Genomic DNA, 19,549 nt, shown 5'->3' on the forward strand with positions numbered 1-19,549 from the left:
ATGAAAATTCCCGACAAATGACTCATGTAGCCTGATCGCATCACAAATCATCAAAAAAATCACCTCTATTGGCAAAAATGGTCTTAAACTTTTACAGTACATTTTCGACATGTACTCAGAATCACACATTTGCAAACAAACCTGAACATTCCCCCCCCCCAATTTTTATTTTTTTTCTGGTCTTTTCAAGCTCTGGCCAGAGGTACCCGGTATCTGGTTTTGACAGAACACATAAAAATAGAAATGTGCGTATAAAGAGGTCAATTTGGGCTTTCTACCGGTATATACTTGTCTTGCATCTACATAAAGTCGCAAAATGGGAGTAACTTGTACCAACTGTAAAGGAACATTCAAATATGGCATGAAAGCAAGCAAAATATGCAAACATGAATTCATGTCGACCTGCCAACCCACATCAGCTGGAAGCATTTCAAAACTGGCAACTGTTGCTGTGATTGTTCTCCGTCAAATTTCTTTCCTTTTAATGAAGTGCGAACCGTCCTAGTGACAATAAGCGGATGTGTGTGAATCATGTTTGGGCGATTCTGGCGTTATGAAAGGAGGTGTACATTGTCTGTGACAGAGAGCCAATTAAACCATGATACCCCGGTATCTCAATAATGATTTATAGAAATGATCCGAAACTCCTAGTCTGTAATCTCCTTGACCCTTATTTGATGATGTATATGAAAGATTCGAAAAAAAACGCACTTACAGTTTCATTCACTGAGATTTAAAAAGTTCTGTGAGGGACACTACATAATGTTGGAATTGAATATTTTCAAAAGAAGGGAAAAGCCTGAAAAAAAAAACTCTGGGTGGAATTTCAAGGGTCATTGTAACCCAACTACAAACAGAATGCGTCACAAGTTGCCAGAGTTAATTTGGAGATCAGTAGGAACATCCAATCTATTTATCCACACACTATTATGTACATGTACATTCTTATATCAAACAGAGTGAAATGTTTTGGTACTCATACTCCTACTCATACTGATACTCGTACTCATGAGAATGTACTCCTTGTCAAACTTATACCTGCAAGAAAAAAATGACCTGTACTCATATTATATTCGTACGTGTACTAATCATACTCGTTGCAAAGTACCGGTACTCGTACTTATATTCATGACAAGGTACTCGTATTTGTACTCATGACAAGGTACTCATACTCATACTCACCACAAAGGTACTTGTACCCTTGACAAAATGCTCATACTTGTACCTATGACAAGTTACTCATACTCGTACTCATACTCATGACAAGGTACTTGTGCTCATTCTCATGACAAGGCATGTGCACTTGTACATGTACTCATGGTAAGGTACTCCTACTTGCACTCATGACAAGTTACTCATACTCGTACTCACGACAAGGTGCTAATACTCATACTCACTACAAGGTACACGTACTCATACTCACGACAAGGTACTCGTACTCATACTCACGACAAGGTACTCGTACTCATACTCACGACAAGGTACTCGTACTCATACTCACGACAAGGTACTCGTACTCATACTCACGACAAGGTACTCGTACTCATACTCACGACAAGGTACACGTACTCATACTCACGACAAGGTACTCGTACTCATACTCATGACAAGGTACTCGTACTCATACTCATGACAAGGTACTCGTACTCATACTCATGACAAGGTACACGTACTCATACTCATGACAAGGTACTCGTACTCATTCTCATGACAAGGTACTCGTACTCATTCTCATGACAAGGTACTCGTACTCATACTCATGACAAGGTACTCGTACTCATACTCATGACAAGGTACTCGTACTCATACTCATGACAAGGTACTCGTACTCATACTCATGACAAGGTACTCGTACTCATTCTCATGACAAGGTACTCGTACTCATACTCATGACAAGGTACTCGTACTCATACTCATGACAAGGTACTCGTACTCATTCTCATGACAAGGTACTCGTACTCATTCTCATGACAAGGTACTCGTACTCATACTCATGACAAGGTACTTGTATTTGTACTCCCGACAAGGTAGACATACTCATACTCATTTTAATGGATATGCACTCGATTACAACACTGCTGAGTGATATGTCAAAATGAAAAGCAGAGAATGTCTCTTTGCACTGCACGTGAAAAACTGAAAAAGGGAGTTTTTGTACTCAAGACTCATTTTGCGAGAACCTTACCACAACAAGCTCTGAGGGGATGGGGATCTTCTTCCTGGGTTCCCGCACCTGTTGTCTCACCCCGTCTACCACCCTGTGTGTCCCGCGGTGTTGGATGAAGTCCTGTATTGTGCTGACCGTCACCAAGAATGTGATGGTGATGGCTGATGTAATGATGGCAGTTACGTTGGCCTGCGACAGATTACTGAAGAATGCTACGTAACTCTGCAAATGTATTGAAGAGAAAAAAAGCATTTCTATCATTTTAACCATAACGAAGATGACATTTGAGCTTTGAGGTCAGAAATCGATAGCAAGCTGGGAAATACACTGGCAAGTATTGAATAACTGTAATTGTTGATTGAAAATACAAGAAAGTTGTAACAGTTTACTGAAGACCAAAAAAAAAGCTGTCAACCATATAACCAGTTCACATTATAGGACGTGATAACAAGCACTGGCTGTTTTTATACACAGGCACAACTGACGGGTTAAGACGTCAAGATTGCCTGGACTCGCCTTCGGGTGACGTCTTAACACGCTAATCCCTCGTGCCTTTTGTACATAAACACAAAGTCCGTGAAGTCTGTGCAGGCGGGCCATGTGTTGATCTTGAATCGGTCGTTGTGCACAGCCTATTGTTGATTGTTGTACAATTTACAAAATGTATGCTCCAGTGCACACCCCAGAGTATTGAAGCATATGAGGTTTCGGCAAAAACATCGTATAAATACTGTTGAAATTACTCTTGCAAATCAGAACTTTTTCGCAACAGCTCTCATTGGTTTTGTACACGTTTTCCAACCGAAGAGTCCTCGATTTGGTTTCTTTCCTCGATTCATCGATGATGTTGCACGTGTGTGTCCTCGATTAACACCATAAACATGCACGCAGTCATGTTTTACTATACGTCTGAGGACAACCTGTTGTGTTTCCCTTTGTCCCTGTACTTTAACACTTTTCCATAGACTAAGCACGTAACCGTACGATCAAGGACAGTTTGGAACAAAAGAACCGTCGTTCGAGGACTGAAAGGATCGTTTGTTCTCCCTTTGTGTGTCTGTCCTCGAGCGTAATACAAGACAGGAACACGCATACACGTTTGTTTGTTTTGCATACCTAGTGTGGACATTCCTTTGTTTTCGTGTAGTTAAGAAAACCTGGTGGAAAAAAAACTCATTTTACTCAAACTGTGAAAACTCTTTCAACCCAATTTTTTTCTGTGATTCCCTTTATTGTTTCTCTTCATTTTGCCATGGATAAACCAGGCTAACCCCAAAATGCCTCTAAATCTGTTTTCCAGAGAGGGGAAAACCTTGTGTGGACGTGGGCAAGTCCACACAACGTTGCTGCTACCTGGTTTATGTGGACATCTTTTGTTCAGAAGTCCACACAGTGAATGTAATGCTTGTACACCCAAACAGAAAGACACACTAAAGGAATCGCAATATCGCAATAACACGTTAAAGAGGTTGTGGAATGCTCGAAGACATTTCCGTCATTTTTCGGGTATATGTAGCCTAAGGTGTGATGAAATAAAAACGACTATTGTTTCAGTCATGAAATGAGTACAAAAGGTACTTTTGAGAGCTGTTATTCAGGTCCAGTTTCGACCCGAACGTGCAACTGTGTAAAAGTCGTCGTTGCGGGCAGCAAACAAACACAGTAAATCGTGACGTAATAAACAGGACTCGTGTATGCTACTGTGCATCGGGAGTCCTGTTTATTACGTCACGATTTACTGTGTTTTGTTTGCTGCCCGCAACGACGACATTTACACAGTTGCACGTTCGAGTCGAAACTGGACCTGAAAAACAGCTCTCAAAAGTACCTTTTGTACTCATTTCATGACAGAAACAATAGTCGTTGTTATTTCATCACACCTTAGGCTACATATACCCGAAAAATGACGGAAATGTCTTCGAGCATTCCACATCCTCTTTAAATGCCATGTATGTTTACAGAATTACCAGTAACCAATTTAAAACTGTTTTCCCATTAAAGTTATTACAAATTTGACACCGCGATATTTCCACGAACCTTAACCAGGGAGAAAAAGCCAGTCGACCTTTTGACACTGACCCCAAACAAGTGTCTGAACTGACTGGTGAAGACGTGGACCGCAGCACCGGTGGTGAAACCTCGGACTAGTGGCTCCGACAGGTAGATGGTGACAAAGCCCAGCCTGAATAAGGCCATAAGGAGCTGTGCATAATGGTTAAAACCAGAAGTGAGATTCAACTACATGTTCAAACTGAGTCAGGAAACTACATACACCTGTACACGTTCTGGTCAGTCTGTTCCGATGTAAAAATGATTTCTTCCACTTCATAAGAAACAGTAAGAAATACTCATTTGCAGCACAAATCAAATGTGAAAAACAAAAAACATTAAAAGCAATGAATTCAATACACAGAAGAGAGAAAGATCTTTTTCCGTCTAAGGCCAAAAAAAATAAGTCTCCGGTTTCTGGTATGCGCGCACGTCACATTAGCCATGAGCGTCCGCAAAATGAAAAAGTTTTTTTTTCAATAAAAGATGATGTCTCAAAACCGCCAAACTCACTGGTTTGACTGGAATCCTGCTGCTGCACAATTTTAACGTATTTTTAGATGGGGTTATGATCGAGAATAAGCTTTACATGTATGTGGCCTCTCTGGACTATCATATATTTTCACTAAGTTTAGTCGGGCACCAATTGCAGTCCTCAGCCGGGAAATTGCACCAAGGCAAATGATCGAGAGCACCAAGGCAAATTATGGAGGACACCAATGTACATGAGGACACCAAAAAAGCAAAATAGTACCCCACCTTGTCTGTACAATCCAAGCTTGAAGAAAGAAAAAAAAAAGCCAAAAAAAAAAAAAAAGCTGCGTCCCCGCGTCAATTCCCGAACTTTGGTCTGACCAGAGACCGAATATTTTTTTTTTGGCCTAAACGTCATCACATCTTTATTTCAGTCCAGTCCATTGGCCTGTCCAAAGAACTTATATTGGCATCCAGATACTCACTGAATTATTTAATAATATCACTATTTCAGAACAATGCTGTGATGACAATGTATCAGTGTTTCTATGCCCCTTTTGATCTTGAAAAGCAATGACTAATTGTTGTGAAATTTGACATGCCAACTGGACTCTAATATGTACAGCGCGTCCCGAAATCCAGCAACATTTTTTACGAGGCTCTGGCGTCACCGCGGAAACACGTATCGCCATTATTTTGATTTCATTTTAAAGCTTGGAATCTTAACGTTATCCCTGGTAAGTATTGGCTTGATTTTCAAAAGGGTTTTGAAATGATTCGTGTTCAAATAAAGGCATGTCGAAAACAAGCTCAACCGATTTCTTGGAAAGTCAATCGTACGCATTTTTTCTAATGTGGATATGCTTCATCATATTCATGATGTGACTATCTTGTTGCCTTTTACTTTCTGTGTTTCCTTTTCTTTTCGATCCACGTTGACTACGCCTTAAATAAATTCACAAAATTGTTCTTCGTTTCAAGTTCAACATGTTTTTAATATAAATCAACTGATTTTATTTATTTATTTTTATCTCAACAGCTTGTTAACTCGAGTTTGCATCTGATGTACCGCATCATAGATTCTCCTTGAAATCGGTGTGAGTTTTTATGCATCTATTTGATCACGAATAAATAAAAAGTCTTTTAAATATCAAACCAATACTCGCCAGGGATAAAGTTAAAATTCCAAGCTTTAAAGTGGTATACAAATAATGGCCGTACGTGTTTCCACGCCAACGCTAGATCCTTGTCGCTAAAAAAGTTGTGGGTAGTTTGGGATGCACTGTAGTACATAATGCCAAGTTTTGCTTAATGTGTACATGTACATGCATGCACTCACTGGTTGGTGCCCTAATTATCCTCCGCAAAGGAATGCACCTTAATTAACCCTTGTCCCCTAGTACTTCCTCAGGACTACCCTGCTAAATCCAACAGAGTCCAACCGGAGTGTCCTGCTCAATCCACTGTGCCATATTTTCAATTATTTGCTAAATCCAACGGAGTCCAACTTGGCGTTATAATGCGGTTCACTTGCCTGCTGAATCCAACATTTTACATCAGGAATGTACACAAGCATGACAAGGGGTTTACTGCGCCATCCAACAGGCTCCATTGGGTATACAGGGTTTGACCTTCACTTTTTTATTCATTAGCCAGCCTGGCTACTGAAACAGCCTCTTAACTAGCCCGCGGGCATTTTCACTAGCCCATATTTTATTTTTGTTGCTCAAATACAAAATGGCGCATTTTCAGGCTCAATTCGGAGGGAATTTTGTTAGTGTTTTTAATAGACAGATCTAATAATTTTTAAAAACAGTTGAAAAAACTTGACACAAATTGATGAGGTTTACTTCCTGAATTAATGATTTATTTCTTCCTGTCCTTTCATCTTTGCCGTGTCCCAATAATATTTTGACTCGCCAGCCCGGCTACTTAGGGAATAGTTTGACTAGCCCGCCGCTGTTTTGACTAGCATTTGGCTAGTGGGATACCGCTAATTTCGAACCCTGGTATATGACATAGTTGGATCCTATTGGATTCAGCAGGGTTAGGGTTAATAGCGCTGTCCTTGTCCCAATGTGAAGTACTACACAATTTTGATCACAAGTCAAGTCACGAATAATAGAGGATGAACACTAACAAAGAAATGTCATAGTTCACTTGAGAACCTCGCGAGTTGACTTGGGACCGGAGGACTTGTCTTGGACTTATCTTGGGAGCCACCACAAGTACCATGACTAGATTGCTTTGTCCTCTCTATTTTTCACCAGAGGTGTTCCGCATATAAAGGTTAATGGGTCATTCCACCGGGTTGGGAAACAGTGCATGTTAGATCCAAATATTTGGTTATATTATTAAACATTTCAATGCATTCTAAACAATTGCTCAACATATTATTTGTCTTAGGGTGTTTCAATACTTGAGAAAGTTCGAAATCAATTGAATGTACTTGGTCAAAAATATGAGCAAAATTGTATTAATTCGGATGTAACATTGACACCATGTCAATGTTACATCCAAATATTCTTTTTTTGCCATATTTTACATGTACATGTATGTACAACATTACCCAATCTGACATTGCATATTTATAACTGGACACCTAATGCACCAAGAAAAGCTTTTGTTTTGGTATAGTCAGGGTTCAAATATAGCAGAAACAATACCTTAATGTGGATGTAACGGTGTAAAAATCACTCAATGGAAGTGTGACATTTGGGGTTGACACAGTGTCAATGTTACGTCCACAACCAAGCTATCATTTCTGCTCAATTTGATACCTGACTTCCATAACAAAAGCTTTTCTTATTATAGTAAAAAGTACATAAAGTGAATTTAAGTAAAGATTCACAGAAATTTAAAAAAAGGTACACATGTCATATTTTGGACGTAACATTGACATGGTGTCAATGTTACGTCCGAAATGACATTTTTGCTCATATTTTTGGCAAAATGCATTGAAATTATTAAAAACTTTCTGCAGTAGTAAAACACCCCCAAAAATATTACGGACAGCAACCTCTAGCTAGGCACTCATGCTTTTACATAATATGGTCATATGTCACACATTTTTCCCTAACATGGTGGAATGACCCTAATCTGTTTGTATCTTACATGTATTTACCTGGACAATCCCTACTGCCACAGCTAACGCTGACGCCACATAGACCCTCTGTAGGTCACTGTCCTCGTCTGTCTGCTCAATAGCTGATGATGCAGCATTGCTTGGGTCGCTCAGTACCCGGTCCACTGCATTGCCCGTCATGATACACACCACAGCAAATGTTCCTGCAAACATTAAATAAACAACTCTGCTTAAGTCTCATAGTGCTTTTATACTGCAATACAATACAAAAATAGGGGGGAGTGTGTGGCCTAGAGGTTAGGGTTCGTGACTCATAATCAGAGGGTCCGGGGTCCGAATCCAGCTGCTGGTCATGTATTGTGTCCTTGGGCAAGGCACTTCACCCCCACTTGCCCCTCTCCACCCAGGAGTATAAGTGGGTACCGGCATTAGCTGGGGAGTAACCTGCGATGGACTAGCATCCCATCCAGGGGGAGTAGAAATATTCTCAGTCGTTTCATGCCACTGAAACCGGAGATAAATGCCGGCCTGATGAGCCACATTGGCTCGCGACAGACTTTACTTTACTTTACAATACAAAAGGATTTTCTGTCCCCTTCCTTATTTTAAATACGGTGGAACATCGCTATACAGTGGAACGTCGCTATACCGAACACCGCTATACCGAACATTCGGCTATACTGAACATCATCCTTGGCTCCTGATTTTTGTGTACAAAACCAACCGAACATTGTTGTTGAAAACCGTCAACAGAAGAGCGAAAGTGGCTATTATTTCCCCAGGGCATAGAAGGGGAAAGCCACCCATCGATGTAGGTAGTAAGCTCAAAACTGTGAAATTACATAATTCAATAGTCGGCACGTGTTCGAATGAAGTTGTCTTTCAGTAACTACCAGGGCGTGCAGGGTGAAGTTATGAAGGGTGCTATTTATTGAAAAGTGAGTACCGGAGCATCGGCAGCTTAAAATCGCTATACCAAACTATCGCTGTTACGAACATTTTCTGTGGATCCCGCGATGTTTGTTATACAATGTTATAGCGGCATTCCACTGTACCAAACATTCTGCTATACCGAACATCAGCCTTGGCTCCTGATTTAACAGTATAATGGAAAATGTCAACAGAAGAGCAACAAATGCATGGCTAGTATTGTTTCAGTTATTTTCTTGACGTGTCCGTTAACCCTAACCCACCTCACTCCTCCCAAATCCTCCTGGCGGTTTTGGAGGATTCTAGAGGATTGAGGATGAATGGTGATTGAATCAAATGAGGATTCTGGAGGATTGAGAATGAATGGTGATTGAAGCACATGAGGATTTTGGAGGATTGAGGATGAATGGTGATTGAAGCACAAGAGGATTTTGGAGGATTGAGGATGAATGCATTTTGAGGCAGGACTGTCTGATGATCTTGAAGGATTTGGCGTTGGTTATCCTTCATTTAAACACGAGTGCAAAGTTTTGGGCTGAGGAGGATTTTGGAGGATTGAGGATTAATGCATTTTGAGGCAGGACTGTCTGACAATTTTGAAAAATTTAGGCGGAGTTGCAAAATTTTGGAGGATTTTGGAGGATTGAGGATGGTTGTAAGCAACAAGGGCCTAGGGGGTTAGGGTTAAGGTTTGTACAGGAAAACTTCCCAAGGACTTGGCTCGGGTCCTTGGGGTTATTGTAATCACAGAAAACCCATTGTACGGCTATGCGGAATATACAATGTACCAAATACATGTACTCGAATATTCAATCATCAACCGAATAATCAAATACCTTCGTGCCGGTTTGAATATTTGAAAACAAAGCAAAATACGCACATACGCACGACTGTGATGTTATTTTGACCGTAAAGTTGCAGGGCTTTATTGTCAGGTGCCACTTTTTGTCGCCGATAACTTTTTTGTCGACGCCGATTTATTGTTCCCCTCTTTTTAGCAGGGTAAAGCCCTTTGTAGTCGTATAATACTTAGTGCAAAACACTCCAGCGCCCTACATCGATTGCCAAATGCAGATTTGAACTGGCGTGCTCTGTGCGCAACTTTTGACCGCCGCAGCAGGCAGATGCAGCTGGCAATTTTGAATATCCAAATATTCGGTCAAACGCAGTTTCGAGTAATCGAATATCAAATAATTTGAAAATGGACAGCCCTAACCCATTGTCTCTAGTCTAGAGTTTAAAGGGAATGTACATTTGCTTTTGTTGTAATTTTCAGAAATAAATGGATTTGGAGGATTAGTATGTTTATAATGATTTGTTTCACGTTTTGGGCTTGGAGATGCTGGGAAAAAAAACAAGAAAACCAACAATATTCTTGCAGTCTAGCTCCCTGACCCCACTTAAGATGAAACGGAGTAATTTATAGACTTTGGGGAATTGTATGGTCAGAGAATCAGTCTAGCTGGCTTGTACCCCTTCACAGGTGTGTAATCAATTGCAAAGAAACTGCGGAATAACTAATTATGGAAAAATAAGGGACAGTTTTTGAAATATAGCCAGTTTTCTCCAACGCTGGTCAGCCGACCAGCTTTGGAAAAATACAATTTTTCTTGAAAATGTCAGCACACCAGGAGCAACCATTTCACAGGATGTACTTTAGACTGTCATTCCCTAGCAATCAAGTAAGGTATTTTGTGATAATTTGATCATTTCGTTTGTGATATTTGCAAATGTTGTATCTTCCCTTTAAAGGGAAAATACAACATTTGCAAACATCAAAAAATAAAACACCAAATCATTTTGAAATATTTTGCTGGACTGTTAGTGAATGACAGTGTAAAGCATCCTGTAAAATCATGGCACCTGGTATAATGTCATTTTCAAGAAAAGTGGTATTTTTGTATCAAAACTGGCTTTTTTTTCAAATACTGGCCCCAATTGACCATCGCACTTGTTTGCAATTGATTACAAACCTATGAACGGGTACGAGCCAGCTAGACTGGTTCCCTGACCTTACAAATCCCCAATGTATGTAAACTGCTCTGTTTCTTCTTATATGGAGTCAGGGAACCAGACTACAGGAAAATGATTGTTTTTCTTGGATTTTATAGCATTTTCGAACCCAAAACCTCAAAAAAAAAGTGTAACCATATTTGCTATATATTTCCAACCCCCCAATTCCATCCATTTCTGAAAATTACAGTAAAAGCAAAGGATGTATATTCCCTTTAAGTAAGGAACAGCTTTCATTTTGCAAATTACTGAAGAACTTACCGGCGGATATGTGGTGTGACGTTCCCATAATGCTGTAAATTATCACCGCGAAGAAAGCCACATACAGACCGTAGACAGGCGGCAACGAGGCCAGGAGGGCATAGGCCATAGCTGTACCAGAAATAATCATTCAGATAATGGGATAAAGAGAAACAAGTAAATGATTAACACTGTTGTAGAAATGTTAGGACCCTTTTGAGGGGCAAAAAATGTTCTGCTGCCATTTCAACGGAAATTCTCTTCTTGCACCTATTCATAAACAGTCGACTCTCATTAATATAAATAACAGAAGTTGTGGTTATAGCAAACATGAAGCCTTGGTCCCGACTGAGCATATACACACTGTGTGCACACCGAATGGAATCAGTGCTCCTCATAACCCTAACCGCCCTGAATCCTTCAAAATCCTAAGTTGCCAAAGTGGAGGAATTTGGAGGATTGAGGTTACATGGTAAAAGTGTGCTACTGATTTCGTAGGATGCACTTTGTCAAGGTCTTGGGCCGGACCTTGTCTTGTTTTTGCTAAGCCGTGCATAAATATAGGCCTGGATTATGTTTGAAATCCTCTGTACTGCTCCATGATGTCACTGGCCAAGCCTCAGCATATTGACAGTCACTGTCGCAGGATTTTGCAGGATTCAGGCAGCGGTCACCCCTCCGCGGACCATATTCAAGAAATAATGGAGGAATTTGCAGGATTCAGGCTATATGCTATTTTTCCATGAGGCCAATTGGAGGATTTTGCAGGATTGAGGCTACATCCTAGCAAAAAAGGCCTAGGGAGTTAGGTGTTAACCCTAAAAACCCTGTTCAATCCAACAGGATCCAAATATTTTACACATATCCATTGGTCCCTGTTGGATTGATCAGTCACATCCACCAGAATCCATTAAAATTAAAATCCACCAGAAATTTAGGTGATGGATTTTGAAGACTCTATTGAGAAACATACTGTACCTATTCTATGCCCGCATGGTGTCCTGAATCCATCAGAATCCATCAGACTTTTGCTGGTGATTTTGACAGATTCAGGATACATCCAGAAGGCCTATCTACAAAATATCCAAGGGGTTAAATACGGTACCTTGGGGAATCCTGAGTGTTCCCACAGTCAAACCACAGATGACGTCGCTCAGCAAGTTACGGCGAACCTCATAGGCCGGCAGCCACTTCAGGATGGGAAACCGACCAATCAGGCACCTCTTGACTCCCTGCAGGGTGCATCGCTGCCGGCTTACAAACTTCCGTAGCCGGGCAGAGAAGGACTGGTCCAAGTCCATCTGCTCGTAACCTTCCTGGAATGCCTGCTCCGTGTAAACCGGGCGCGAGACTTTCATGTTCATGGGCTTGTGCCTTCGCCGGCGTGCATGGTTGGTTTCGTTGCCTTCGTCAGTGGCCATTGTTTGCTAGTTTTGTTCTGGACTACCTGAACAATTGAATAGAAAGTTCAAAAGTGTGAAAAATACTATTAGTTTATAAGGCTCAACTTTTTTATTGCATGGGGCTGATGATATTAACCTATTAGCACCTAAATGTACATTGGATTACATTAAATATATTCCCTGATACATCAATAAAACCATACATGTACAGTGCTCGGGCAGTTTTGGGCATCGCAGTTAGTCACAGCAGGGTGGTTTGGGGCACTACAGGGACTAATTCATCATAGACACTACCGACTACCATTACCGACTGGAGGTTGACGAAGTGATTGTTGTAAAGGCTGAAGCAACTCTGCTTTTGTTTCATGACTTGAGTTTAATTATGCTTCTTTTTTTAGGGGGGAGTTATTTTCTGGTGATGGGAGAACCGTCCCACCTTAAAAAAAAAAATCCCTTTTTGACCACATAGTTCCTAAGGCCAGTAAAACACTGTATATGCTGTATCAGCTGAAACGTGCAGGTGTGTATCAAGCTGACCTACTAAAAATTTACTTGTCAGTGGTAAGACCAGTCCTAGAATATGCCTGCCAAGTATGGCACAGCAGCTTGCCTAACTACACTTGTCCAGCAAGATAGAAATGATACAGAAGAGAGCCATACGGTGTATACATCCACTTTATCCAGGTCAGAGTTATAACCCTACATTAGATTCTCTCGGCATCCAATTGCTGCATGAAAAACATAATGAATTGTACATGGCTTTTGAATACACCCAAGGTGGAGACGGCTGAAAAGTCAGTTGTTTAGAATGTGTACGTTTCAGCCATCTCCACCTTGGGTGTATTCAAAGCCCATACTGTCTTACGGCACAGATCGGAGCATGTATCATTACATGAAACAGTCTTTGATAAAGCGTGACTTGTTTTTCTTCGGTCGACGACGGTGACGTCACACACATGCCCTCAACAGAAGAGTTGTGAAAAGAACTGAGCAACTCGGCAAACCCTTCATAAGTTTCAGACTACATTGTAGTTTGCTCTTTTTTCAAAATTACTACTTGTTGGGAACAATTTAAGGGGTCTTTACATGTATATTAAATGCTATGAATGTGTAGATCAATACAGGGTTACCATCTTTCTCATTTGTATTCTCTATACTGTTTTTCGGGAGGGCCATTTGTACCTAGCGTGGGTATGTACAAAATGCTACCGTGCACCAGTCACCAAAGTATGCCTAATCGGTGGAGTGCTTGTACGGAGGGTACCGTAGTTTTAGCGGCCGTCTCAGTATCTACATGTAGTCTGTCTGATGCTAGCCATGGGCTAGTCTGGTTCTAGCCCCATAAATGTGGCCTATTTACTGGACTGCCTCCGTAAACATAGGCCACACATCCACATGTACAAAACGTGTCGCACTTTGCCAAATTTTGATTTTCACATTTATGCTTACTTTGTAGGTTTTTTTTGCTTAACAAGCATTCTCACCCTCTTTAAAGGCTAATCAGAAAGTGCTGCCTTTTTCAGATGTCTAATTTTTGTGAAATTGCATGTTGAAATTTTGATACGCAAACGTGTGCAAATGTATCTGGAAATTTCACGAAAAATGGACATCTGAAAAAGGCAGCACTTTCTGATTAGCCTATAAAGAGGGCGAGTATGCTTCTATTTAAGCAAAAAAAACCTACAAACTAAGCCTAAATGTGAAAATCAAAATTTGGCAAAGTGCGACACGTTTTTGTACATGTGGATGTGTGGCCTATGTTTTACGGAGGCAGTCCAGTAAATAGGCCACATTTATGGGGCTAGTCTGGTTCCTGTTCCCCATTGTCCTTCTGTCCCCAATATTCTTTAGGAGGTCCAGGAAATAGTCTAGCCAGACCCCGTGCAAAAATTTTTCCTGAATTCAAAATGGTATTGGTATAGCCTCAAATATGGCGAGTCAGATGTCTATTTTTTGTGACATTTCCAGATTCATTTGCACACGTTTGCGTATCAAAATTTCAACATGAAATTTCACAAAAATTAGACATCTGAAAAAGGCAGCACTTTCTGATTACATGTAGCCTATAAGAGGGTGTGTATGCTTAAAGCAAAAAAAAATACAAACCAAGGCCAAAAAAAAAAGTCTCCGGTTTCTGGTATGGAGCTTGCCCAAAAAGTGGTGGGGCGACGCGGCTTTTTTTTTTTTTTACCTGTTTTTTTTTTTTGGCTTCAAATGTCGGCTGATGACTGCAAATGGTGCCCGACTAAACTTAGTGCAAATATATGGGAGTCCAGAGAGGCCACATAAAGCTTATTCTCGATCATAACCCCATCTAAAAACACGTTAGAATTGTGCAGCAGCAGGATTCCAGTCAAACCAGTGAGTTTGGCGGTTTTGAGACATCATCTTGTATTGAAAAAAAAACTTTTTCATTTTGCCGACGCGCGCGCATACCAGAAACCGGAGACTTTTTTTTTTTGGCCTAAGCCTCTAACTTCTAAGGCATGTGAAAATCAAAATTTGACAAAGTTCGACACATTTTTGTACATGTGGAACTGGAAGTGTGGCCTATGTTCACGGAGGTAGTCCAGTATATTGGCCACATTTATGGGGCTAGGACTCTACTATCGCCCGACCATGTCCAAATGTTAAAAAAGAGATCCGTAAGAGTCCTACGACTCCTAGTCATGCTAGTTACTCGGACTAATCAACAACATAGCCTAGGCTTAGCCCCACTAGTGTGGCCGCGGTATGCTGCGCTGAACCTCTGGCCACACACCGTGGTACCGCGCACTACTGAGGGCGTTTTCATAAAATTTACAGGCACTTTCTTACATATGGTTGTATTCTATGATGTCCCATCTATCACTTCTGGGATGCTTAGGTGTAATGATGTTCAATTTTCCGAGATATTCTTGAATCTTTCTGGAGCCCATATGCACTCGTGAAACGTCTGGTGATGGCAGCCATTTTGAATGTGACAAGAGATGACCTCAAGCTGTGACGTCGCATTTATGCAAATTGCTTGTTGAGCGAGGGCGCGAGTTGCAAATGCGACGGCTGTTTCCTGTGTCGCGCGCGTCGTCCAAGCCGTTGACATCAATGCCCGTGCAGCGCATGCGCAGGGTATTATTTTCATTTTTAATTGGATCAGGAAACAGCCGTCGCATTTGCAACTCGCGCCCTCGCTCGACAAGCAATTTGCATAAACACGACGTCACAGCTTGAGGTAATCTCTTGTCACATTCAAAATGGCTGCCATCACCAGACGTTTCACGAGTGTACTCCTAGAACTATGAGGCTCCACGTATCACGAGTGCATATATGGGCTCCAGAAAGATTCAAGAATATCTCGCCGGAAAATTGAACATCATTACACCTAAGTAGCTACCTACTGTTTCATGCACTATCGGTTGCAGTTCCAGTACCGCAACTGTGATGCGAGTGGTAAACCTCATATTAGTGCATGAAACAGTCATTGGAAGTTACGCTTCTGCGTGACGTCATGCGCCAACAGCCAGCGCAGCTGGCAAAAACGACTAGTTGACAGCTCGCTGTGCCTGGTAATCGACCGCCATTCATTGTACACAATTTTTTTTGTGCACAAACCAATTGCGGTCCTGGCCATGCCTGCAAGGTTGTCGGGTTAGCGGTTATTCCTCCTTTTTTCACTGCAATTGTAGGCTGAATCTTCATCGTGGATCGTTTTTTACTTCAAGGATCTGTGTAATGGTTATTCCAGGCAAGTTTGGGGTGAGTTGCAGTTGCAATTAGTGTGTAACGGGGACGCAATTTTTTTTGGGACCTGCCTACGCTGCTCGGTCACGTGAAATACTAGCTCCAGCCCTAGTAAATGACAACCCAATGATAACATTTAGGGCTGGGTAACTCCAGCTAACACCTAAGCATCCCAGAAGTGATAGATGGGACATCATAGAATACAATGTAAGAAACTGCCTGTAAATTTTATGAAAACGCCCTCAGTAGTGCGCGGTACCACGGTGTGTGGCCAGTGGTTCAGCGCAGCATACCACGGCCACACTAGTGGGGCTGTTGTGCCCATTCTTGAAAATCACGCAATCTTAAGAATGTGCGCGCATTTTTAAGAATGAGCGCCCATTCTTAAGAACGAGCACGCGTTCTTAAGAATGAGTGCTCATTCTTAAGATTGGGTGGGAATCTCACGTGCACAATTTATGAATTTTGCCCAATCTTAACAAACATTGCACGACATAATTATGCTAAATGAAATGTATAGCGGTTAAAAGGGAAACAATTTATATAAAGAGGAAAGAAAATGTTCTATGCTTTTGTACTCGTATAGAGCTCTACGATAATTTGAATCAAATTAAACCTGTTATTATTGCTTTTTTCTGCCCACTATGGGAAGTTTTGTAATAACGGAGGACTGGGAACTAGTCTGGGAAGTGCTTTGTTTAGGCTAGACAAGTTACAAGTCCCTGTATGTATCATATGCATGTCACGAAAAAAAACCCGATGTCCAGAAGCTGCCAAAATTGCTCTTTTGACTAGATAGAATCCAGCTCTGCGACGTAATGGTGGGGTGTGAACAATAAATTGGTGGCAATTTAAAGGGGAAATAGCATTAGCACTATGGGATGTCGCAGTATTCATTCTCATTCTTCACATTCTTCATTCTTACGTTCCCCCCCCCCCCCCACTTTTATTATCCCAAAAATCAGAATTCTTTCCACTAGTATTAACTATTATTATGTCTCTTATTTTTTCCCGGTCCCACCCCCCATATCAATACGCCTATACTTATCATATCCACTCTACTTTTCAGGGCCTTGCGTTGCAACAGTATAATTATTAAGAATTAGTGAACGAGGATGCAGCTAGACTTGCCAAGCGCAGCCGGTGCTCGGCATCGACAAGACCGTTATCTTGTCGCGCATTCTTAAGAATGTGCGCTCAATCTGGAAGAGTTATTTTTTGCGAAGATTGCGCAAGGATCCAGTTGCACATTCTTAAGAATGTGCATGCACATTCTTAAGAATGCGTGATTTTCAAGAATGGGCACAACAGCGCTAAGCCTAGGCTACACTAGCTGGAGTTACCCAGCCCTGAGTTTTATCATTGGGTTGTCTATTAATAACCCTTACTCTCTGAGGGTAGTTTACTGCATGTCAGTTGGTTATGCCAATGCCCTCCAGCTGCAGTTATTTGGCAGATAACAAGTCTTAGCAGTGAAGGCTCCAATTGGCAGGAGTTGGAGGCCCTGGAGGGTGCCTGATACTGACCAGCTGGGGGCACTCACTTTGTTATCAGAGGACTCTCATTGTTCTCTGTGGCATGTATTGGAGTGCCTGTCCAGTTACCCTTGAAATGACATGGCAGATATTGGAGGGCCATGCAAAAAACATAGGAGATTTTCTTGAGGCACATATTGGCATGCGTTGGAGGGTCAAGTAGGGTAAGGGTTAAGGCTGGAGTAGTCCGAGTAACTTGGACCTAACTTATCGCCTTTTCAGACCATGTCCGAATGTTAAAAAAAGGCGATAAGTTAGGTCCAAGTTACTCGGACTAAGGCTGGAGCTAGTTTTTCTCGTAACTTGTAGTATAGGCAAACATTTTTGGAAAATGTTCAATTTTGTCCCCGTTACACACTAATTGCAACTGCAACTCACCCCAAACTTGCCTGGAATAACCATTACACAGGTCCTTGAACATGTTGAAGTAAAAAACGATCCACGATGAAGATTCAGCCTACAATTGCAGTGAAAACAGGAGGAATAACCGCTAACCTGACAACCTTGCTGGCATGGCCAGGACCGCAATTGGTTTGTGCACAAAAAAAAATTGTGTACAATGAATGGCGGTCGATTACCATGCACGTACAGCTCGCAGGTACTCGGCGTTTTTGCGGTCGGTGCATGACGTGACGCGGAAGCGTAATACCCGATGACTGTTTCATGCATTAATAAGAGGTTCACTCGCATCACAGTGCGGTACTGGAACGGCAACCGTCGAGTTGGCCAGCTATCGTGCATTCATAGTGCAGTGTTACTTGACGGTTGCCGTTCCAGTACCGCACTGTGATACGAGTGAACCTCTTATTAATGCATGAAACAGTCATCGGGTATTACACTTCAGCATTACGTCATGCAAAAATTTTTTGCCTATACTACAAGTTATGAGAAAAACTAGCTCCAGCCCTAATAGACAACCCAATGATAAAACTCAGGGCTGGGTAACTCCAGCTAAGGCTACACAATGATTTACAACGACTGTGAACGTGGCTAGCTAAACGCCACGTTAACAACGACCAAGACAACTGACTTGGATTTTTGGTGCAGCCACTGTATACAGTGTATTTTACCGTCTGGTACTTCTTGACATACTTACGTTTAATTCACAAAAAGTATACGGGTTGAATCGATCCCGATGGTGCAAAAAATGATGGGAAAAAAATCCCCTTTTCCGCATATATGCGGTCCGAATAACATCCAGACATCGCCGTCTGTCATCATTTGGTGTCGACTGAGGGCGCTTTAAATGTAGTCAGGGGGCGTGTCTATGAGTCGAGTACACCATGTGGAGCTGAGCTAGCTACGCGTGGTGGCCGAGGTGAATCCCGGAGACATACCGTTATTTCGTTTTACCGTTTTGCATTTCCTCAAAACAAAAACAGTAAACGGACCATTGACCGTTTTGTCGTTTTACAGTTTTGTAAAACGGGTCAAACGGTATTAAGTCACAAAAAACAATTACCTTTTTATTGTTTTTGTAAATTGGTTAAAAGCGATAAACGGTTAGTTGCTTTATTTTTAGAGTGTTGTTTACTAAAACATGACAATGCCAAAACGGTCAATAGTCTTGTCGACAATGCAATCTTATAGCAATGCACCTTGGAATGTTAATGTGTCCTTGGGAGGGTCACTGCCTGTGAAATTGCCCTCCTTACATTTATGTCGTTCTAGTTCTCACGACACTAGAATTTGAGAATATTGGCTTTGAAGAGCCGCGGTGGACTCCCATTTCCTCCAACATATCTGCAACTTCTTCATACGTCTTACCATCCTGTAACCATTTAATGTCCCCCTTGAAATTTCCCAGCGCCATTTTTGCTTGCAACTCTTCAAGCCCCACCAATTAATCTCAGTAGATGGGGGTCAGGGTTACGCCAGGAATCACACCACGCATTAATTATGCCGAGGTAACACTTCTTCGTGCACGGCATGG

At 41.6% G+C, this 19,549-nt stretch overlaps 1 protein-coding gene across 1 annotated transcript in view; it reads right to left on the minus strand.

Annotated features, from left to right (window-relative positions):
* Nucleotides 1–18,848, minus strand: part of LOC119737538 (prestin-like) — a 44,422-nt gene extending 25,574 nt beyond the window's left edge. The window contains exons 1-6 of the mRNA XM_038211970.1: nt 18,713–18,848; nt 12,064–12,405; nt 10,980–11,090; nt 7,815–7,978; nt 4,205–4,369; nt 2,186–2,389 (exon numbers count right to left, since the gene is read on the minus strand). Coding sequence (XP_038067898.1) covers nt 2,186–2,389; nt 4,205–4,369; nt 7,815–7,978; nt 10,980–11,090; nt 12,064–12,379 — 960 coding nt within the window. The 5' untranslated portion in view covers nt 12,380–12,405; nt 18,713–18,848. The remainder of the gene's footprint in view (nt 1–2,185; nt 2,390–4,204; nt 4,370–7,814; nt 7,979–10,979; nt 11,091–12,063; nt 12,406–18,712) is intronic.
* Between the last annotated feature and the right edge of the window lie 701 nt (nt 18,849–19,549).

Source organism: Patiria miniata, unplaced genomic scaffold (assembly GCF_015706575.1).
Source record: "Patiria miniata isolate m_02_andy unplaced genomic scaffold, ASM1570657v1 HiC_scaffold_3, whole genome shotgun sequence".
Lineage (NCBI taxonomy): Eukaryota > Metazoa > Echinodermata > Asteroidea > Valvatida > Asterinidae > Patiria > Patiria miniata.